Genomic DNA, 24,500 nt, shown 5'->3' on the forward strand with positions numbered 1-24,500 from the left:
TCTGTGTCTCTACTCCATTACATTGCTCTATTGGTCTTTTTTGACACCAGTACCACATTGTATTGAATATTGTAACTCTGTAAGAAATCTTCAAGTCAGGTAGTATAAGTTCTCCAGCATCATTCTTCATTTTCGAAGTTGATTTGGCTGTTCTAGCCTCTTTGTATTTCCACATAAATTTTAAAATAAGTTTGTCAATTTCTACCAAAAAAGCTGCTGGGTTTTGACTGAGGTTAATGTGGATCTATAGATCAGTTTGGGGAGACTTGACTTAAAAATATTGAATCTTTCAACCCATGAACCCGATAAATCTCTCCATTTATTTAGATCTTTAGTTTCTTTCAGCTTTGTTTTATAGTTTTTAGTGTGTGGGGCTTGCACATATTTTGTCAGATATATCCCTAAGTATTTCATATTTTTGATGCTTTTGAAAGTGATATTTTTATTTAAATCTCTGTTGTGGTAGCTACTATATAAATTGATAAGAATTTATTTTTGTATATTAATTTGAAACCTGCAGCCTTGCTAAGCTTACTAACTGTTCTAGTAGCCTATCATAAATTCCACAAGATTTCTGTGTAGACAATCATGTCATCTGCAAATAAACAGAGTTTTACTTCTTTTCCAATCTGGATGCCTTGTAGTACTTTTTCTTGCTTTATTGCACTAGATAGAACCTCCAGTGCAATGTTGAATAGAAGTAATGAGAGCAGACAACTTTCCTTATTTCTAATCTTAGAGGAATTAAATCTTTCACCATTAAGTATGATATTAGATGTAGATGACATTTTTCAGATTGAAAGAGTGCCTTTCTATCCCTACTCTGCTGGGAGTTTCTACTATGAATGGATATTGAATTTTCTAAATGCTTTTTCTGCATATATTCAGTTGATCATATGGTGTATTTTTTAGTGTTAATATAATTATTTACACTGATTGATTTTCAAATGTTAAACCAACCTTGCATTCTTCAGACCACAGTTTATAAATTGCTAGGTTAGATTTGCTGAAATTTTTTCAATCTGCATCTATGTTCATGAAGGGTATTGATCTGTAGTTTTTTCTTGTAATGTTTTTGTCTGGTTTTGATATCTGAGTAATGCTGGCCTCAAAAATGAGTTGAGAAGTGTCCCCTTCTTGTCTATTTTCTGGAAGAGCTTGTGTAAAATTGTTATTATTTCTTCCTTAAATGTTTGGTAGAATTCATCCGTGAAGCTATCTTGGCCTGGAGTTTTCTTTATGAGAAGGTTTTTGGCTATGAATTCAGTTTCTTTAATGGCTATAGTGCTATTCAGGATATTTCTCTCTTTTTGAGTGAGCTTTGATAGCTTGTATCTTTCAAGACATTTATCTCTTTAAGTTATTAAAGTTATTGTCATAAAGTTGTACCCTATTATCCATTTAATAGCTTCAGAATCTGTAGAATCACCACTCTCCTTCATGATACTGGAATTTGTGACTTTTATTCTTTTTTCCCTGTTCAGTCTTGTTTTGGGTTTTATTGATTTTCTTTTTTGTTTTACTGTTTTATTTTTCATTGATTCCTGATAGGATCTTTATCGTCCTCCTTTCTTTACTTACACTGAGTTGTATTTGTTCTTGTTCTTCTATTTGTTAAGATGGAAGCTGAGGTCTTTGATGATTTTTATTTTCTAATATAGGCTTTCAGTGTTATACATGTACCCTCTATGTACTACTTTAGCTGAATCCCACAAGTTTTAATATGTTAAAATTTCACTTTCAATCAGTTTTAAATATTTTCTAATTTCCCTTTAAATTTTCCCTTTTGATTTTTTTCTTTGAAACATAGGTTGTATAAAAGCGTGTTATTTAGTTTCCAAATATTTGGGTATTTTCCAGATATCTTTCTATTATTTATTTCTAATTTAATTCCATTATAGTGAGAGAACTTACTTTGTATCACTTTACTCCTTTGAAATTTATTGAGTCTAGTTTTATGATCCAAAATATATCCTATCTTGGTAAAATTTCCATACGCACCAGAAAAGAATGCATATTCTGCAGTTGTTGGGTGGTGTGTTCTATAAATGTCAATTAAGTCAAGTTGCCTAATAATGTTATGTAAAACTCCTATATCCTTACTGATTTTCTGCCTACTTGTTTTACAGGTTATTGAAAGAGGAGTGTTGAAATCTTTGACTATAATCATGGACTTGTCTATTTCTCTTTGCAGTTCTATCAATCAGTTTTGTTTCAAATATTTTGAAGCTCTATTATTAGTTACATAGATGTTTAGCCTTGTTATTGCCTCTTGAAGAACTGACATCATTATTAAAAGATATTCTTTATCTCTGGTAATATTCTTTGCTCTAAAGTCTCCTTTGTCTGATATTAAAATATCCAGTCTGACATTAATATAGATTTCCTTTGATTAGTGTTAGCATAGTGTACCCTTTTCCATCTGCATTAGTTATCTGTTGCTGTGTAACAAATTATCACAAACTTAGAGACTTACTACAACACCCATTTTATTGTCTCACGGTTTCTGTGGGTAGAGTTTGGGTGTGGCTTCACTGGGTCCTCTACTGCAGAGTCTCTCATAAGACTGCAATCAAGGTGTCAACAAGGGCTAGGGTCTCACCTGAAGGATCAACTGCGGAAGAATCTGCTACAAAATTCATATAGTTATAGGCGGAATTCAGTTCTTTGGGACTGTTGGACTGAAGGTCTCAGTTCCTTGCTGACTATTGATTAAAGGCCATGCTCAGTTTGTGTCTTTATTTTTAAAGTGGATTTCTTGTAGGCAGGTTATAATTGAGTCTTTTTTAATCCAATCTGGTAGTCTTTGACTTTTAGTTGGGTGTTTAGATCATTTACATTTAATGAGATTTTGATATGATTATGTTCAAATCCAACATCCTCTTATTTTTTTCTATTCATCTCATCCATTCTTTGTTCCCTTTTCTTCTTTTTCTACCTTCTTCTATACTGAGTATTTTTCATGATTCCACTTTATCTCCTTTTTTGACTTATTATATATAACTTTTGGTTCTGTAATTTTAGTAGTTGCTTTAGGGTTTTTAGTATACATCTTTACCACAGTCTGCCCTCAAGTTGTATTATACTACTTCATGTATAATATAAAAACCATATGACCCTACAGTTCCATTTCTCTCCTCCTGACCTTTGCACTACTGGTATCATAGATTTTACTTCTGTATATAAGTCCCACAATGCATTGTTATTATTTTTGTTCAAAGTCAATTATCTTTTAAATATATTGAAATAATAAGAAAAAAAAGTTTTTATGTTCACCCATGTAGTTCCTATTTCAAGTTCCCTTCATTCCTTTGTATAGACTGAAGATTCCATCTGGGATCATCTTCCTTCTGCTTGGAGGACTTTCTTTAATATTTCTTATAGTGAAGGTCTGCTGGGGATGAATCCTTTTGGAGTTTGTATGTTTGAAAAAGTCTTTATTTCATCTGAGTGTTTGAAAGGTACTTTTGTTGGGTAGAGAATTGTAGGTTGACAGGTTCTTTTTTTCTTTCAGTGTTTTACACTCATGGCTCCACTGTCATCTAACTTGAATTTTTAATCTTTAAATCTTCTATCTAGCTGCTCTTTGTTCTTTTGTATATAGTGTCCTTTTTTTCTGGCTTTAATAATTTCTCCTTATCACTGGTTTTAAGCAATTTGATCATGATGTGCTTTGACGTAGTTTTCTTCATGTTTCTTGACCTTGAGATTTACTGATTTCTTGGATCTGTGGGTTTATACTTTTCATCAAATTTGGAAAATTGTTGGCAATTATCTCTTCACATATTTTCTATATGATCCCCTCCTCTGCCTCAGGGACTCCAACTGCATATATGTTACACCACTTGAAGTTGTTCCACAGTTCATTAATGCTCTGTTAATTTTTTTTTTCATTTTTTTCTTATGAAATTGATTTACCTTTTGTTCTGAAATCCCTGATCTGCCATTAATCCCATCCAGTGTATTTTTCATCTCAGACATTATAATTTTCAACTTTAGAAGCCCAATCTTAGGTCTTTTTAAAATATCTTTCATGTCTTTACTTAACATGTTCAATCTTTCCTCTAGCTTCTCAGATATATGGAATGCAGTTCTAATAACTATTTTAATGTTTCTTTCTATCAATTCTATCATCTGGGTATGAATAACATTTTCTTTATTTTAACTTTGTTCATTTTGTAAATTTCAGATTCACATAAGGCATAGTTGTGAGAGATAAGATATGTAGATATAAGATTCAAAGTAGAAATGCTTATGAATACATTTCTCAATGATTTTTTTAAAGCTGTAAGTAGATAGCTATTCTGCATGGATACTAAATAAAGATTAACTTCTACCTCATTTTAACTTACAATTTCTATCCTTGAGTCATTTGGTAGATGATTTGCTGGTGTACAAAGTTGCCATGTGGTGACAAAAGTATAGAAACCCCATCTATTTTTGAAAAGCACAGCTCTAAGTTCATCCAATAATGATTCTTTCCCTACAAGCATTCAATCGCAAGTTGTTGAACTCTACACGGTGCTGGGGCTGCGCTGTGTTGTACACAGTCTATTCCTGCAAGATGCTTTTGGTTTCAAAGGAGAGGAAGGTAATTTACAGCAGTGTGCTAGACACTGAGCCAAGAATATGTAGAATCCACTATGTGCATGGAAGTTGAGAGTGTGGGCTGGTAAATTTCTACTGGAAATTTTCTAGGAGAGAAAGAGGCACCAGCTTTATTAAAGGACATAAGCCAATCAAATCAAAGCAAATGTCTTTCTATATACTAAGAAAACGGGCAAAATTATTAGGCAGTTTTACATTGATTGCACTCAGTTTTCATCTTTTTTTTTGAAATCATTTATTTATTGACTCTCCTCACCCACCCACCCCATTCATCATATTTTTATACCCTGCAATTTTATATGTTACAAGTACATATTTTGCTACATCTGAGGTCTGGGTTGAACCCCAATTCCAACACTTACTGGCTGTGCAAGCTTGGGTAAGTTATTTCATTTTTCTGTGTCTCACTGTAATATTTGAGCCTACTATGTAGGGTGGTTATTATGAGAATTAAATTAGCTAACGTAGGAAAAATGTTTAGAAGAGCACCTTGCATATAGTTAAGAATTATGTAGGTGCTGACTGCAATTTCTGAGGCCTCTTGTATAATCATTGTGTCTATTTTATGAGAATTGAAAAAACATTTCACTATTTTTGATTAATATGGGGTTTGTGGTTTCTTTTCTTTATATTTGTTGGTCATCTATCATTTATTCCAAGTAATATCTCTAGTCAAGAACATACTCACAATTGTAACATATTCCTATGGAAAATATAACCCATTTGATGATACTGCATGTCTAGGAACACACCATGCTTCCCACTCCCCCAAGAAGGCATGTCTATATTTACTTTTTCTCTTGTTCAAAATTAAGTTCTCTAAGTGCAGCATGGTATCCTGGATTGGATCCTGGAACAGAATGTGAACATCAGTGGGAAAAGTGGTGAAAGTCAAACAAAGTCAGTTAATAGTTTTGGACTGATGTTAATTTCTTAATGTGGGCAAAGGTACCATAATAATATAAGATGTGAACTTTAGAGGGAGCTGGATGAAGGGCATTTGGGAACTCTCTGCACTATCTTTGCAACTCTTCTGTAAATCTAAAATAATTTTAAAATAGAAGGAGTTTTAAAAACCAAGTTTGCTTCATACCTTGGGCTCCAATCTTCCACCTTACAGTATTAGAGAAATATTGTTCTTTACTAAGAAATGAGAATGTATCACCTACTCAGAACACAAAATATTGTGAATCCTGACAACAGCCCTTAAGACAAACCAACAAGCTTACATTTGGAGCTGAGGCATATGCAGACCATTCAAGCTACCCGGCTTATACACTGTGTGATAGAAACTAATTTCCTGGCTTCAGCTGGTTTTTCAGAAATCATTCAGATCTAGCACATTGTTTAATAAAGACTCTTAAAATGTCTTTGTATTAAGATGGGGCTTTTAAAATCTCTTTTCTTTTGTCTTTCTCCTCCCCTTTGTTCTTTTTCTTCTCCTTTTCTCTTCCGTCTCCTTGTGTCTCTCTGCATGACTCTTTCTCCCTGGTGATTTCATTTGACAGTCTTGACTTATTTAAATCCAGGTTATTGGGGAAAAGTTTAAGATAAGCGATGAACACACCAGAAGTTCAGGCAGAACTATGCAACAGCTGACTTAGAATATCAATGACTTGATGGAAGATGCTGGCGGGTCCCCTTGAACACCTCTACAATAACATAGCCAACTACCTTGAAGGATAAAAGTTAACAGATGTCAGAGAGGGCCTGAGGTTTAGACTACGGCTTTTCAGCTCTGAAGAGTCCCCCTAAAGTTAGACTCCGAGGAGGTCTGGCTTCAAGTAGTATAAACATTATCACTTTGACAGGAAAGAGCTACTTTCTCCAGAATCTTTTTATACATAGTAGATTTTAGGTCATCCTTAATTTTTTTACCTTACAGCAGAGAGGGGGTCGTTGACCTACATACAGAGCCACTTCATTTTCTTACTCTTGATGACAATGGTCTCCACACCTAGGGACCCAGTTCTGCTCCATCCCCTTTTAGTCAGCAATTCTCCATGGGTGCAGGACTTTAAAACCTTTGAGTCTCTGAGTTCCTGGGATTTAAAAAAAAATTATCTGTGCTTCCTTCCAACCAGCAAGCTTCAGAATTCAGAATTCAACACACAAAAAGGGATATCGGAGCTTTAATCTAGGAGCCTTTTGAAGAGATTTTCCCAAAAAGAAAAGTTCCAGTAAAGTTACTCTCTTCACGTTAGTAACCTGCATGCCAGCCTCGCCCTATTTATTATCAGATTCCTCTCCTTGACCTTTTTAAAATTCTGAGATAATTAAAATGAGAAAAGAATTAGTAGAGTCCTGATTCTTTTTCTCCTCTAAAGCTGTCTTGACTTAAACAAAAGTGAGGAGGATTTGCTTCCTTCACAAACATATTAGTTAAAAAGCATGCAAGTTTACTTCTTGGTCCCAGCTGTGTCAATTCAACTAAATAAAAATTCATTTGTAAGCCAGAATTGGACTTGTGGAAGCAGCTCATTATCTTGGGAGGAAAAAATTATTGAAGAAAATCACTGGACAATTCTTTTCTAACTCAGACCTGGCAGGTTGAAATCTGGGCAGAGAGGAATGAAGTATGACTCTTCCTGAGGAAAGAAAGGCACTCTCTGGTCAGGATTTGAACAGGGACAACTATTCTGAGTCCTCGCCCCGACCCCAAAAGCCGTTGCCTAATAACAGGATGTTTGCTTGCATGAGGTTCCAGCTCATGAGCATTGATGTATATTCCAGTAAACGGTCCACTCTCCACATCCCAGATGAGTGACTGATCGTTGTTCAAGTGGAGGGGAGAAAGCATGGTCTGGTTCAACAGGACTTTGAGGCATCTCAAGGAATATTAAAGAACAAGGTGTCAGTTAGGGGCTACTCCCATTGGATGATTTGATATTTGTAGAAGAACTTCACATTCTTTTTTTTTTTTTTTTTTTTTCCTTTTCTGCCATGCGGCACGTGGGATCTTAGTTCCCTGACCAGGGATCGAACTCGCATCCCTGCAGTGGAAGCACGGAGTCTTAACCACTGGACCACCAGGGAAGTCCAGAATTTCACATTCTGAGCATTTGCAAATGTCTTACGTGCTATGATCCTCCTCGCAGGCCGGCAAGACATGGTTATCCCCAGTTTACTGGTTAGAAACCTGAGGCTCACCAAGAGCCCATGTTCTGCCGTTAAGGTGGCACACAGTGTAAACTGTCAGAGCCAGGTTTGAAAGCCAAGTGCCATAAGAGAGATGGATGTTGAAAGATAGCTTCTACCTTGTTAACCTAATTTTTTCAAAAACTGCCAACAGTCAGAAAGTAGCTCTGCTCATCTCTAATCACAACCTTTCAAACATGTTCTATCGTAGGTTTATCCTCCTTCCTTGACACTTCTGGCATCTCAGGCAGATTCCTCCATTTTCTGGTCACTTACCAAATTCTATTTAAATACAGACAACTCGCTGTCAGGAATTAAAAGAGGTAATCCAGGCCAAATCAAACCTTCACCCTCTGGGCCAAATCCTTGATGAGACACCTCAGGAAAGATATACAAATGGCCAATAAGCAAATAGAAAGGTGCTCAACATCATTAGTCATCAGGGAAATGCAAATTAAAACCATGAGGAAATATACTTTATGTTACACCCGTTAGGATGGCTAAAGTCAAAAAGACTGACAACACCAAACACTGGCAGGAATGTGGAGCAACTGAAACACTCATACACTCATGTTGTTAGGAGTGTATAATGATGCAATCACCTTGGAAAACTGTTTGGCAGTTTCTTTTAAAGTTGAATATACACCTACCAGCAATTCCACTTCTAGATATTTATCCAAAAGAAATGAGAACATATGTCCACAAGAAGACTTACATAAAAATGTTCATAGCAGCTTTATTCATAATAGCCAAAAAACAGAAATACCCAAATGCCCATCAGTATCAAAAGGAGAATGAATTTTTTCATTGTGGTATGTCCATACAATTAAATATGACTCAGAAATAAAACAGAATGAGTTACTCATGCATGCAACAATCTGGACGAGCGTCAAAGACATTCTGTTGAGCTGAAGAAGCCAGACACAAAAAAGTAGAAAATTCTAGAAAAGACAAAACATGGTGAGAGAACTCAGAACCATGGTTGCCTGTGGGGGTGATGACTGGCTGGTAGCACACACAAAGGAAATTCTTGGAGAGATGAAAATATGCTACATCTTGACTGGGATGTTGGTTACAAGCATGTATTCCTTTGCCGATTTCTGCAGCTATACTTCTCAGACCTGTGCATTTCTCTGTATGCAAATTTACCTGACTTAAAAAATACATAAATACATGCATATAAAACTGTTCTCTCATACAAGTCCCAGCTCCACCCCCCTCACCCTCATCCCTGCCTAAAAAGGGAGTCTTTTATTTCACTTTTCCTCCTCCTTCTCTTCCCCTCACTCTGATGCCTCTGGGTCTCCCTCTTCCTCCAGTGTGCTGGGGCCAGGGGAGGAGAGAAAGGTTGCCCATTTCTTGTTGAGGAGGGGACACTAGTGAAGCTTCCAGAAAGTCAGATACTCCTTCAAGGGCAAGTGAAGCAAACAGTGGAGCTAACTTCTCTCTGTTTGCTCCTTTAATCAGTCCTCAGTCCACCAAAAGGCAGAATTTCACTCGCCGTCCGGGGAGAATTTGCCCAAAATAGCAGCAGCAGCCACAACCATTCAACACTTCCGAAGCAAATTAAATGGCAGCTGTTGCTCCAAGGGAAAACGGAAGGATGGAAATGGCCAGCAAGCTTCTCTCTCCATCTCCCCACTACCCTTAAGGATTTGTCCATTCACGTCAGCCGTTTCCATTGTAAACATTTATGCTTGATCGTCTCACAGCTCAGCATCCCGGGAGAAAGGGAGGGAGAAGAAAATACAGAGCAGACGAATTCATAGAAAGGAGATTGTTAGATGTGTTTTAATGATAACTGGGGCTGTATATAATTCTGGCACGTAGGGATTGTCGAATGCTCCTAAAAATAGAATGCTGTGGAAATGTTTATTATAGGGAAATTGACATATTCTCTAGGAAGGACGGGGTGAATGGGCCTGCTACATTTTCTACATTGAAGACATATACAGGTTTTGATTCTACTTCTGTTAAATCAAGTGGGGCTTCATTGGATTTCTGCTACTGCGGAGATGATCAAATTCTGGGTAGGGGTCAGGAGAAAATTAGTCATAGGTGTTCTTGTGTAATAAATACTGTTGAAAGTGTAAATGAGCCATTCATCAGTAGGACTGAGAACAGAATAACTGTTACATTACTTCATATGAGATTGTCTGTGCTACTGCCCCTAGAGCTCCAGTGAGTGAGTATTTTGAATCTGAAGCTCATCCAGATCTGAGGACGGAATAAATGGCTAGGCTTGATATGGCTAATATAAATAGTATGCCTACATTTATATTAATTAGTGGATAAGATATGGGAAGAGGAATTCATGTTGTGAGAGCCACGGTTAAGGCTAGCATTGGGGCAATAATATATACATTGATGATGTTGATGGTCATGGTGGTTCTTTAATAAATAATTTGGAAAAAAAAAAAGAAAATACAGAGCAGAAAGGGGCGGGTGGCAGGTCCCCGAAGGAGAGGCTCAGCAGAAGGTCCAGGGAAACTCTCCATCAGAGTCCGGGCAGCGGCTTCCCCATCCTTCATCTGCAGCCAGCTGGGGAGTCAATCCACAGAGGGAGCCTCCTTTCAATGGAAAGCACGGCTTTCATTAGAAAGCGCGGCTGTGTTTTCCTCCCAGGTCTCTCCCCTCTGTCCCCTGCCTCCCCCCATTCCCGCCTTGCCCAGCATCCAGCCGATCTGCCTGCCCCCACCAGCGGACCCAGGCTTCGGGCTCCAGCCACCCTGCCCCGGGGACACGTCTCCAGCCCATCCGCCTCTGCGTCAACTCCGAGGAGGAAAAGCAGCATAATGATGATTCAACAAGACTGGCTCATGACACCCATTACTCTCGCTGAGCACACTGCCTAGCGCGAAGCCCCTCCCGTCTGTCAGAAGGGATTCGGGCAGCAACCAAGGGAAGAGGACAGTGAAGGGCAGTCGGGATCGTCCAAGGACTCTGGCGACTTCCAGCCGCTGAAACCGTTGCTCAGGAGACAGACGCTGAACACACCTGACAAAGGGCTTAGAAGCAATGTCTGTTTCCCCTCGAAAAAATTTAAGTCATCTTTGTGAATTTCGCCTTGTGTTTCATAGTTCTTTGTCACTGTTGTCTTTCAGTACCATCATTAGGTCGCTGACTCATTCTCTTAGCCAGCGGTAGCTGGGGTTCACATCCCAAGCAGCATGTCCTGGCTGTCGAGTCACCGTCACATCCCAGGTCCCCACCCTTGAGATCACTGCTGAACCCTCAAACACCACATCGCCACTGAAATCCAGGGAGAATGAAATCTGTGGCGCAGAGTTGCCCACAGGACTGGACGAAAAGCAGGTTCCTGTCGTTTGTTGTTGTACAGCACAAGGTCCACGGGCCAGGCGACCTCCTTGGCCTTCTGCTGCCTTCAGTGTTCTATCAGTGAGTCTCCAGGAATCCTGTGGAGTGCTCAGAGAAGAGACCCTTCCCCTCGCCCTGACAAGCTGCTGGCGTACAGAGCATGGAGGAAATTCTCTACTTATTGAATGAACCGATGAATGAAAAGTTTAGAGAGAACTTATGGGAAATGCCTAGTACCATGCCTGGCTCATAGAAGGTGCGTAACAAATAGTACCAACGGGCAGAGCAGCCGGGCAGGTAGGGTGACTGAGAACTAAGCCAGCCACAGCAGCCAGGGTCTCTGCTCTGCCACCTCTGGGCTGGATGGCCCTATGCAGATCACTGGGCTTCTTCTAAGCCTCAATTTCCCCACCTGCAAACTCCACCTACAACACAGATTTGTTGCAAGGACTAAAGATAACATTCTTCTAAAAATAAATAAAAAGACCACGTGCTGGGGAATGCACTGACCTCCCAGCTCAGAACCAGAGGCTGTGAAATACCACTTTTGAGGGCTTTGTGCAACTAGAGGGATGGTGAGGAGGGAAGCCGGAGAAGGAAAGCCTGGAGCTGGCTCTGTCTCACGGGGTGCAGGGCGGCTTGGCAGGTGGTATGAAAGGGTAAGGAAGAGGTGAGCAGTGAGGAAGCCCGGGCTGAGGCACTCGGCACCTTCCTGCACCTGCGAGGTGAGTGGGAAAGCCAGCGCTTCGGGAAGACGCTGGAGGTGGCTGGGAGCGGTGTGCGGGACGTAGGCTCCGAGTCCCACTTCCCTCTTTAGAAATAAAGTTAAAATGACATTCATTCAGCAGCCCTTGATGGGTTCATCTCTATTAACTCCTGCCTTTTGGCTCAAGCCACTTTTTCTGTGTGCTGTCAACCTTGGGCCCCATAACAGCTTGTCACCTCGATCATTATCAAAGACGGGGATGAGGGATGGTGGGGGGGTGGGGAGCGTCTGCCCAAGTTGCTTCATATCTGAGGCTGTTCAGACAATACAGCATCTCCTTAATCTCGTCAGACAGAGACAAGTCATTTTGACATCGTCAGATGGGAACTTACCCTTGCTTCCCGACAGCGACTGTCCTACACTGGCTCCAGGCCTTCCTTCTTGTGTCTATCAGGATAGCAGGAAACCTGCTCGCAAAATCTCCCCTGGGAGGAAAGGGCTTGGCCAAAGCTGGGTTTCCCACACAGTCCTGCAAAGGCTTGGGTGGTACTTTCCCCGCCGGGCCATCTCTTCCTTGACTGGAGACACTGACACATATAAGGTCAGGTCTTGCAGGTCCCCAAGACTGTTACCACTGCTCTGCTTAGCACTGAGGACCTCCCCCCCACCCCCGCCCGCTCCTCTCGACTCACCTTCTCGGAGGCCCTGCCATACGCGCTTTCCCAGATCGTTGCTGACGCCTGGACAGATCAATGGAAAATTTGAGAGCATTCTGGAAACCTGGAAAGCTGAGCTGACATTCTTAGAATCCATGAACTGCTGCTGTGGCAGTGGGGGATGGTTCTGTTAGTAATAAGTAACCTCCGTTGTTGTCCCTCTGTCAAACTGCAACTCTGATTCATTCTGGAAAATGAATTTGAAAATACAGGCAGGCGAAAAGGAAATAAAAGCACCATCACCCCATCATCCAGAGGTAAACACGCTGGCTTGTGTATTTCTAGGCTGTCTTCCTATGCATATACATACCTGCTCTTTTTTTTTAAATGGGAGTGTTCGATGCTGTCTTGTAACCTGATCTTTTCAAATGACCACTGCAAATAGTTTTCCATGTCATTAAACAGGTTCCCACAACTTCACTGTTAATGACTGCCCAGTGTGTGCCAGCAGCGGTGTGCCCCAATTTGTTGTGTTGTTTTTCTCTCATGCCTGTGGTCTGCAACTTACATCATTATCTGCTCTAAGGAAGTACCAAGGTTTAGCCAATTAGAAGCTCTCCATTAAAAGTGAAAAGGACATCTGCAGCCCTCCAGAGGGTGGGCCAGTGTCCTCATTCTTCTGAAACGTATCTTTGTTGCAAAGAGCAACCTGGCCATCAGCCTGTTAGGCTGCGGACGTGGAAAAGAGACCCACTTGTATTTCCCGGTGGACTTCTTCAGAGAGGTTGGGCTGCTTTTAAAAAAAAAAAAAAAGAGCAGAAGAAAATGTTTTGTAATTGTTTGTGAGTGCACACAGGCTCAGTGGCAAAATGAGACGGAACCCTTGATTTCTAACCTCCTGCTGCACTGTTCAAAATTCCTCCCAGAGAGGCAAGGAGGAAGCAGATCTGAAGCGCTCTGATTGTCCAATTTGCATCCTCTCTTAGCTGGTTATTCTCCCAAAGGACATTTCACATCAAATTGTACTTGTTTGTAAAGATCTTTCACCCAAGACAGACCACCTCCCAAGATACTGCTGATATGGAGGCTAGAGAAATACAGAGAGAGGATTTAAACTATTGCGAGTCCCTGGGTAGAAATGTAAACAGATTTCAGGGCAGCGGCTTCCGGCCTGGAAACCCCCAGAGGATCCCGTCCAGAGCCCCGGTCAGGTAAAGAACAGGACAAACAGCAGCCACACGAAGGAAAACTGGAGGATGTTCATTAACGAAATGCATTTGTTCAACGCGCTCTTAGGGAATACCAACAGCGGGCTAGCCCCGCCCTCGGCGCGGAGAAGCAGAGATAAATAAACCCCCGTTTCTACACCCAAGGAGCCAACCGCCTAAGAGAGGAATCCAACGTGCCAGCGAACATTTGAAACACGGTGTGATAAAGGCTGCGCCCAGACACTTAGGCGCGAGGAACATGACAACGCAGAGGTGTGACCCAGAGGAAGAGGAAGGAAAGATAGGACGTGTCCTAAGAAGCACACCTGGTCAGGTAGGATCGAAGCACGGGATGAAGCATCAGGAAATGAAACTGGTGAGGCCCCCAGAAGCTGCATCACGCGGCGTCCTGCGTCCCGGGGAAAGGAGCCTGGGCTTTCTCCAGCCGCCAGGAGGAGCCTTTGGGTTTTCGGCGGGCACAGGTCTTACGATTCACACTGGAAAGTCTCTTTCTGGGTAGTACGGAGCTTGTTAGACTGGCACGGGGAACAAACCAAGAGACTGTCATTAGCTTCAGGCAAGAAATGATTTGGGCCCTCAACAAAGGACAGTGACAACGGGGATGGAGGCAGGAAGCAGTTCAAGTGATTATCCAAGAGACGGAATCGACAGGGCTGAGTGGCCAACTGAAGAGGGGGTGGGGGACAGGGTGAAAGTGAAGAGCAAGTAGTGCACACAGCAAGGCCCCCAAGGAAGCCGAAAAGGACGACACCTGGGACAAGAGGATCAAGAGGCATTCCTTTCCTCAGCCCTACGGAAGTAGGAGAGGACAATCATGTAGACGCCCTACGGAAGTAGGAGAGGACAATCATGTAGACGCAGATTCTAATAGGTATGGGGGCCGACTCAGTGGCGCAAGGCGGGAAGGATGGCAGTTCCTGGGAGAACGTGCACTCTGAGTGAAGTAGGCGTAGATGGCGGAGAAGGAGGAGAGGAGAAATAGGATCTCTTGAGGACAGCGGTCAACATTTGGAACAGCCAGTAAAGGGCAAGGAAGGAGGAACTGGTGCTCAGCCCTGGGAAGCATGAGCCAAAGGGCCCTGAGGACCAGCTGAGCCCAGAGGCCAATCTCCATGAATGGTGTTCCCTCCAGCAGCACTCTGCAGCCAAGCGGGGAAGAGCGGCTGGGTGATGATTGGCTTCCCAGCTGAAAATGTGGCCAACGGGCGCAGGAGATGGCCACGTCCCCTCAACTCAAGGGAACTGAGGATGCCGAGAAGAGAGAGCGGAGGGCTGCCCAGGGAAGGAAGTGAAGCCAGGAAGGGCTGAGAAAGCCAGGGGCCGATGACCCAAGTCTCAACAGAGCAGAGAGTACCGACAGGAGGGCCAGCTAGACGGACCAGAGCCTTACGCTGTGAAGTCAGCATGCTGGCGCGTCAGACGCCAAAGGTGGAGTAAACACACTGATGGCAACGTCCAGGAGGTGACCCCGGGAGTGGGGGATTGAAGTGGGGCTGGTGTTCTGGCAGTGCCCATGAAGGACAAGGGCCAGCAGAATGGAGGAGGCTGCTGGGAGGGTCTATGAGACTGTCCTACTTTCAGGCTGGTCCAGGCTGAGTTCCCCACCAGTGTCTGACGCCCCAGGTCCAGCATGGGCCTGCCCAGCCAGCAGCTGCCACCTGGGCTTGGATTGAGGTGCCTGGAGCTCTCCCAGGTGAGGCAGAGGCTCTGAGGAAGCTGCTCTCCTGGGAGAGGACAGTCTTGGGATCCACCTGATGGACCTGGAAGCAGCAGGAGACACCCACCTCTGGGGGAGACCACAGTGTCCCACGGGAGCCTACAAACCCCAGGACGCCACTGCGGGATTTAGCAACAGCCAAAATCCACAGTCTGTTCAAGGAGAGCTTGGTTGAAACCAAGATAGTCCCCCAGTTACGCATGGCTGCGGGTTTCGCCCATGCATCCAGTCCTGTCTGAGGACACCCCTGTGCCATTCTGTGTCAGTGTCTTGAGGGATGGGTAGATTCCCTCCCAGGGAGTAAGGCAAGCCTTGCCTCACACTGTCGCCAAAGCGCAGGTACATGCCGGCTGATAAAGAGCCCGACGGCCTAAGGGGCCCTCTTTAGAACCCTGACTCCCAGTCCCTTCAACTGCCACCTGTGACAAAGAGCCCAGGTAATTCGTGTTTCCAGCACCGTCATCTGAACCACATGAGCTTCCAGAGTAGCACCAAGTAGTTACACATTACAAGGTAAATGTTAACGCTGCACGTGGGTTCTTAGGAAAAGTGCCTAGCTGTTGCCACCATTTAGTAACCTGTACCCCCAGGTTTGCCTTAATCTTTTTTTTTTTTTTTTTTTCCAGCTCAGTTTGAACTCCTATAGCCTGGGCACGGGAGACCTGGATTCCTGTCCTGCCTGTTTTAGGAGCCAACACCCCCGGTGGGGAGGGAGGGGGTCCGAAGCCCCGGAACCCGCAGGCAGGGCGTGGCGGGCCGGGGGAGACAGGGCGCGGGTGCGCCGGGCCCAGCCCGGGTGACTGACCTTGGCCTCCCCGCAGGTGCGCGCAGGCGCTGCTGGAGCACGGTGCCTCGGTGCAGCGCGCGGGCGGCGCGGGCCTGGACACGCCCCTGCACGTGGCGGCTCAGCGCGGCCTGGACGAGCACGCGCGCCTCTACCTGGGCCGCGGGGCGCGCGTGGACGCGAGGAACGCCCGCGGCGAGACGGCCCTGAGCGCGGCGTGCGGCGCGGCGCGGCGGCCCGACGAGCACGCGCGCTGCCTGCGCCTGTGCGCGCTGCTGCTGCGGTGCGGCGCGGCGGCGGACGCGCGCGACGAGGACGAGCGCAGCCCGCTGCACAAGGCCTGCGGCCACGCGCTCCACGGCCTGGCGCGCCTCCTGCTGCGGCACGGCGCCGACGCGGGCGCGCTCGACTACGGGGGTGCGTCGCCGCTGGCCCGAGTGCTGCACACGGCCGCCTGCGCCCCGGAGGCCGCGCCGCAGCGCACGCTGCAGGCGCTGCTCAACCACGGCTCCCCCACCGTGTGGCCCGACGCCATCCCCAAGGTAAGAGGGGGTCGGGGACAGGCCACGAGGACTTCGCAGCGCAGGGACCCGGCCTGCCGCCGGGGGGCATGCGGCGCTTCTCAGGCTTTCAGGGGCCCGGGAACCCCCTGGAGACTGGTCCAGATGCAGATTCTGATCCCGCGGGAGGGGGTGGCAGAGTCTGCATTTCTAGCAAGACTAGAGGTGAGGGTGAGGTCTTGGGACCACACTTTAAGGAGCCAGGGCTGGGCAGCCCTTTCTAGAGTCACTAGAAGATGAGTGAGACCTTGCAGAGTTGTCACCTGGGAACGCCAGGCACTTGTTTCTATGACGCCGTCATGGCTCAAAATATTTTGGCAGATTATCTTTTGGCGTAATTGGTGTACAATGAAATCAGTCTCTTGTCGCATCTGGTATTTGACTTGAAATGAAATACCCAATGTGATCATCCACCTTATTAATGGGATTAATGATAGCACTTCACAGATTTCTCTCACTCAGTCCTCACCGCACTCCTGTGAAATACACCAGGCTCCTGACATTCCCTTACCTGGATTTCAGTCAGGTGAAGTGCCCTGTTCAGGGTCAAGGTTGTGTTGGGACCTCAACCCCACTTTGCGGACTTGACTCTGAGCAGCTTGTCGCCTTTCCACGTGTCACATCTACACTGAAATGATGAAGAATAAACATTTCTTATCAGAGAAAATAAAGACAGAAAATGTTTCCAAAAGGAAAGTTCCCAAAATACTGGTTAAAATAAGCGATTGTCCTCCCCCAAAAGACTTCATTGAAGGGAGGTCATTCCATTCGATGTAAAATTGGCTGTGCTTAATTTAAAAATTATCCCAGGCTCACCAGTCATATGCCAGCGACATGTTTGGCCTGATAAGCTTTACACAAATAGCCTAAAAGCTGTTATCCTAAAAGAACAACACAGCTAGATGATGGTCTGAAATAGTGAGATTCACACATTTCTTTCAAATGCTAACTTTGCATCGCGGATGCATACAGAGTAAAATTCTTGTCTCTCAAAACACAGGTGAGAAATGGAAAATCCACCCAGACAGTTCCCTGGGTGTTTCCTTCCTTGACAAACTTTGTGACAAGTTTCTTATGCCAAGTCTTGCACCATCTTCGAGTCTTCCTCGCGAGGCACTCTACTAATGCAGTGATTTCCATACCGTGCGTGGACTCCTGAAAGGGAAGAAACGCCAGTGTTTTTGTATTCTATAACACTTCCCTTTTATATTCATGATTTACATTTAGACGTTTCCCAGTATTAGCAGGCTTAGTTCATCTACCGATAAAATGGAAACAAATGGAAACCTACCACCCCTCCAGTTCACACCGTGTGTGCCTTAAACCAAGATGCACCCTTCAACCCTTATGGTGTGAAACTGCATAAAGAATGAACAAGAGGGCTTCTCTGGTGGCGCAGTGGTTGAGAATCTGCCTGCCAATGCAGGGGACACGGGTTCGAGCCCTGGTCTGGGAAGATCCCACGTGCCGCGGAGCAACTGGGCCCGTGAGCCACAATTACTGAGCCTGCGCGTCTGGAGCCCGTGCTCTGCAACAAGTGAGGCCGCGATAGTGAGAGCCCCGCGCACCGCAACGAAGAGTGGCCCCCGCTTGCCGCAACTAGAGAAAGCCCTCGCACAGAAATGAAGACCCAACACAGCCATAAATAAATAAAACTATTTTTAAAAAAATGAACAAGAAACAACAAAACAACAAAGAAAGAAACAAGACTTTACATGATGGCCAACAGTGAAAAACAACCTGGGACAAATTCTTTTAAAGAAAAAAAAAAGTCAGTGTATTTCAGTGGTGACTAGTAATAATCCTTTGTTAGCCTCGAAGGCACTCGATTTTTAGAGATCTCTGTCCAGGTTTCAATGTCCGAGGTGCAGCCCCACAGGCATCACCCCGGGGGACAGGACTTCTAGCACCTGAACTCTGTCTCCAAGGCCGTGGGAATCACCCCACCTTGACCTAGAGATGCAGGGCAAAGGCCAGTGCCTCCCCTTTGAGCCTCCAGGGGCCTCATCCTGGGATCCCCTCACGACATCCTTTGTCAGCCACACAGGAATGGAGCAGGTCAGTGGGGTGCGGGGTGGCTGTGGGTTTGGGTCTGGGGGCAGTTAGTTACAACGGGGACCCAGAGGCCACGAGAGGTGCTTGGCTCCTGGAGATGACGATGAATCTCCCAGCAGTTCCACACCATTGCGGAAAGAACCGGAGTTTCTTTGAGAAATCTTAATACTTTGAGGCTTTCACAGAGCACAGTGCAGGGGACCTTCAGTCAAAGTTTGCTGAATGAGAGAAGGGGATTCCAGCAACTCCGGGGCACGGCGCTGCAGTGAAATCTTTGGAAACGGACCTCCGACGTCTTTGCGCTGAGGCCCGCCCACACCTCGGGGGGGGGGGCGGGGCGGGGCTGAGGAGGTCCGCAGCCCCCTGCCCCCAGCCACCCCCCCCCCACCACCGGCGCCCCCGGCTAGGAACAGGTTGCGGGCAAGAGCGCGTTTACTGCCAACCTGAACATCCTCCAGGCCAATGTACAAGTGCCTGTGAGGCTCTGGCCTCGCCCCAGGACAACCAGGGCGAACGCTCTGGCAATCTGGCGTCAGCATCCAGGCCCCCTGCATGTGCTCCACCGGGAAAGGGGTCTGATCAGCACGCGGGACATCAAAGGGCAGACCCGACTCGCTCAGCAGCCCCGTGGAGCGCGCAGCAAACACGCTGAAACGAGCCACAAAGCTGCTCTGCAGGCAAGACTCAGCGCCGTGGCGAGGCGTACGCAGAGGCACCGGGGAATGTCACAGAGCACGCCGGCCGTGGGCAGCGGCCGTGCTTTAAATAGATGTAAAGAGACACCCACGGAGCTCAGAATTACTGAGGCAAAAGGTTTCGCAGCGAGCTTATGACATAAATCACAGTTCCCCCGTGCCCAGACAAAGGCACCATTGCCGCAGCAGGCGGACTCGAAGCAGCCGTCGGAGCCGCGCGCACTGCGCTGCCGCGATCATCAAAGCGGTGTCACGGCTGGGAAGGCAAGCATGTCGACAATGCCAGGCCTTTCTGCCCGGCTGACCGCTACTTAACACCAGCGTCAGGTGCGGGCGCGAGGGCAGGTGCAGGTGCGGTGTCAGGATGCAGCCAGGTTTGAATTCTGGAAGTTGCCGGATCGCAGGGGGCCCGGCCTGGAGGAGAGCGGGCAGGAGGGCAGAGAAACGCACACGAGGGTGGATCCAGACTAGCTGCCGCTAGTTGACCTTGTGGGTCGGATGCTTGGTCTGGGATAAAGGCCTTTGCTCACGTTCCTCTCTCCTTCTGCCCCTCACCTGGGCAGTCATAAATAATTCACGCTTAGATTTGCCCAGGAGTTGGGCAAGTGCCAGCCCAACACCAGTGATGAAAGCTCTCCCCCACAGGCATCCCTTAAGCACTTATTCATTCAACAAACATTTCTGGGGAGCGCCTGTGCTCCCGTGCTGGTGGTACAGTGTTGAACCGGAGCATGGGTATTTCCTGCCCTCCTGGAGCTGCCCGTCAGGTGGGTGAGATGGCCTTGACTCAGACAACCACACACACCACTGTGAAGTTGCTGTGATGTGAAAAGCTGCAAAGCCAAGGCCCTCCAGACCTTGAAGGTACCAAACGAGGGGCCAGACCTGGCTGAGCAGGGCGTCCGAGGCCCCCTCGAGGGCTTATAGAGTGATTCCGGATCTGAAGGCCGAAGACTTAGCTGTGTGAAGAGGGGAGGGGAAATCATTCCAGGCAGAGGGAACAGCAGGTGCAAAGGTCTTGGGGCAGAAGGAACTCTGCAATATGTGCGGGCCGGGGTGTGGGGGGGGGGGGGGGGTGTGGGAATGACCCAGTAGCTGGAGGGGAAACAGCAAGAGCTGGGACCCTAGGCAGGGCCCTCGTTAAGGGTTTGCGCCTTTGTCTTAAGAACAATAGGAATCTATTACATCATCTTAAGCAGGACAGGTGACATAATCCAGAGAGAACTGGAGGGTGATTTCTCTGCTCAGGGATAGAGAACGTGCTCTCGTGTGGGCTGCTGAGAAACCCCCGACTGTCGTGCGGTCCAGGTGAGGGATGCAGGTAGCTGGAGCAAGGGGAAATGGGAGGTGGAGGGCCAGAATGACAGATTCTAGAAACATCTGCAAACCTCTGGTCTTGCCTCTCCTTCTGGGCATTGACCACGCTGCACATATGGACCTGAAGTTTTTGTTTTCTTTTTACCGAATTACGGAATTGGGTAACGTGACTTCACACTCCAGTTTCCTAGGGTTTTCCATGGGGGGAGCCTGGGGTAGCAGTAGTCAAAACCCAGGGCTCCCTTCCCTGCCTTTACACAGCAGTGCCTGCACGCTGCCCCCATGGGAGGGGGGAGGTGAGCTATGAGCAGTAACGCGCCTCTGTTTTCCTTGCTCTTGTTTTATTTCTCCATCTACATAGAAAGCAGTGTGCCCGTGTGATTTTTCCCCTTAATTTTCTTTCTGCCGCCTCATTAGCTGAAGAGAGTGTGCGCGGACCCTAATGCCATCAGCGTGTCAGAGTAATGTGGCAGCCGCTTCTCCACAGACAGCAAGGAGGCAGCGGAGATTTTTAAACTGTGTTGGCGTAAAAATAACGAAGGCAGCCAGCTGCCTGGCAAACATGAGGGGGGCACAGCGCGGAGGGGTTGGGAAGGGCCCGGGAGCCCCAGAGAGGTGGAACAGAGGAGAGACAGGAAATGAATTCCCAGAGACAGGCAATAAGACTTTGTCACAGTCCGTGACCCAGGGAGGAGGGGCCTGGAGGAGGGGGAGCTCTTACTGAGGGAGGGCAGCTGTTTCTGGGGGATGGGGCTTGAGGGGAGGGATGGGGATGTCCAGGTAGCATGCAGTCACTGGGAACCATTGAATATTTTGCAGAGAAGTGAGAGGGCCAATGGGAGGGTAGCTGGAGGGTCCAGGTTGGCCTGAGGAAAGTCTGAAGATGCAGGAATTGCCTAGGATACCATGTAAAGACAGACAGACTAGATCTGGAGCGGTCCAGTGTGAACTGCTCTTTTCAACGGCATGGTTTCCGCCCAACACAGAAAAGGGGCCCATGGGATTCACTGTACTCCCGGAAATGGCATGTTAGTGGTGGCTCATGTAAGTCAGAAATACCAACATGTCAAGAGCACACGGTGGGGTGCGAGGCTGGGATGGGAAGATGCACGCCTGCATGGCTCTCCCTCTGCAGCTCAGCCTACCGTGTTCATTCTCTCCTTCTCTAAAGCCCACTTAAGCCGGAGCTTGTGACAGTAATGGATTAGGGAAAAAACAAAATTGGGGTAGGGAGGGGACCAGAGATGATAATAGTAATATGATTACCAATTTAAATGGGCAGCTGCTCCTGTCTTCATGTTAAGATATCTGTGAAGACGTAGACAGGAGGAAGGAAGGATGGAAGAAAGAGGGGGAGGGGGAGAAAGCAAATCCACGGCACCAACAGGAAGATCTCATGTCTGAGTCAGGAAGGGCTGACGCGGCCCTAAGTTTTCAGACAATCAGGCAGGCATTACAGACAAATAGTTTAAGTCCGCCAGGCAGCAGGGGAGGCTTGTGGAGGTGTGCAGTGCATCGTGGGAGATGCAGTAAAGTGCAGAGGTGGAAACTGAGGAAACAGTTCCATAGCAACCTGCTACCTTGCTGGGGGGAGGGTGGGAGGAAGAGGCCTCCCGGTGGAGCACAGGTCACCAGGCTGGGCATCACCCTCGCCAGCCTTCCTCCACTTTGCCCCTCCACCATCTCACAGGTGAACAGAGAACGGGACCATGGACTTCCCCTGCATGTTGACAGACCTCGTGTCTGGATCTCACCTGAATCAGAGATGAATACAGGAAAAAATTAATGGATTCATTGTGGGGAAGGGCAGAAGAAGAAAAATGAGATAGCATCCTGAGAGTAGCGACAAAATCTGTACCTCTCATCAAAAGATCCAGAAGAAAATCTGAAAAATTGTGTACCCTGTGTGCCATCCTTTATGGAATGCAAGAAGATCTAGTCTTTAAATCCATAAAACCAGACAGGTTAAGATGAGGAGTCAATAGAATGGCATGAAAAGGAAGATGGAGATAAATTTATACCAAGAAAGCAAGAGCACAGTGGTAGGTCAGATTACACATTAAAGGAAGTAAAAGGCAGAACTGATTCATTAAAAAAATCAAATCAGTGAGGTAAGTGAGGGTGCTGTGCTGTTTGCATGTGTGCCCCCAGATCCAGTCCCTGCTGTCCCTGTGTTCCGCTCTGCATCCTGATAGGGTACAGAGCCCCTTCAAGCTAACACAGAGCCCCATATCAGCTGGCTTCTGACTGGTTTCAGCCAAGGGAGACACCATGGGAAATTGGAGGGGGAGGGGGGAAAAGCCAAGGTATTTCTCCCCCTCTTCCTCCACTTAGGTAGCTTCTACAGCAGCACGTGCATCTCCATGGCTCCAATACCCCCAGGGGGCTCTTTCTCATAGTCACAGCCCCACCAGGCAGCCCCTGCCTGACTTGGTTCCAGCCTCCCTTGTATCTCTCATAACAAGAAGCACAGGCTTCAGGATTGGTGGTTTCTGAGTCTCAGTGACATCATCAAAGAACCAGATGCCTTTCAAGCTCAGTAAGTCAGCCTTGCCCTCAAAATGGTCCTTCTCTTGGTCCCTAAATGGCTTCCAGCAACTGGGCCAACCAGCCTCCTATTCAGATCCAGCTGTTTTCTCTAGAAGCCCTGAGGAAGTCTTTGTTCGCGTTTTATTGGCCCCAGTTGGCTTAAACTTGCCCTTCCCCAAACCATTAAATGATGAGTGGAATAGAATTATCATGATTGAATTAATCTAATCATTTGGAGTGTTGGGAAGTCAACCACAATGTTCACTACAAAGGACTAATATTAAAAGATCTTCTGGGGCTTCCCTCGTGGCACAGTGGTTGAGAATACGCCTGCCAGTGCAGGAGACACGGGTTCAAGCCCTGGTCTGGGAAGATCCCACATGCCACAGAGCAACTAAGCCCGTGCGCCACAACTACTGAGCCTGCGCTCTAGAGCCCCCGAGCCACAACTACTGAGCCTTTGTGCCACAACTACTGAAGCCCGCGCACCTAGAGCCCATGCTTCCAACAAGAGAAGCCACCACAATGAGAAGCCTGCACACTGCAACGAAGAGTAGCCCCCACTTGCGGCAACTAGAGAAAGCCCACGCTCAGCAACAAAGACCCAACACAGCCAAAAATAAAAATAAATAAAATAAAATAAATTTATTTAAAAAAAAAGAACTTCTTAAGTGCAAAAGAAAAAACAAAGCCAAGAAACTATAAAACAAAGTGATGGTCGTAAAGGACAAAGAGCAGAGAGCCAATTCACAGGTAAGTGATATTATTGAAGAACATACAACAATGGATCAGAAATAGTAATCAAAGAAGACATAATAGAAGAAAACTTAGCTGCACTAAAAAAATCTTAACATAGAGAAGTTGAATGGATATTCTCTGCAAATCAGTGATGGGAGACACATACCTATATACATTCTTAAAAAAATGTTCTAAAAAGGCATGGAAAAAGGCTTGCAAAGTACCCAAGCAGAAAACAGGTTATTCATAAGGGAATAAAAATCAGGCTGGACTCAGATTTCTCTGCTGCAGTGTTATTGTAAGACAATGAAATATCATCTATAGATTTTTGAAGAAAAGGTTTGGATGCTAGAATTCTAGTTTCAGCCAAGATAACTTTCATTTTGATGGCAAAAGAAAGACACTTTTAGATATCAAGGGCTCATAAGACATGCCTTCCTAATGCATTTT

General features: G+C 46.2%; 1 protein-coding gene across 1 annotated transcript in view; it reads left to right on the forward strand.

Moving 5' to 3' along the window:
* The window catches only part of ASB18 (ankyrin repeat and SOCS box containing 18), a 63,633-nt gene that overhangs the window by 30,378 nt on the left and 8,755 nt on the right, over positions 1-24,500 (forward strand). The window contains exon 4 of the mRNA XM_068543718.1: positions 16,194-16,698. Coding sequence (XP_068399819.1) covers positions 16,194-16,698 — 505 coding nt within the window. The remainder of the gene's footprint in view (positions 1-16,193; positions 16,699-24,500) is intronic.

This window comes from Eschrichtius robustus, chromosome 5 (genome assembly GCF_028021215.1).
Source record: "Eschrichtius robustus isolate mEscRob2 chromosome 5, mEscRob2.pri, whole genome shotgun sequence".
In the NCBI taxonomy this organism is placed as follows: Eukaryota; Metazoa; Chordata; class Mammalia; order Artiodactyla; family Eschrichtiidae; genus Eschrichtius; species Eschrichtius robustus.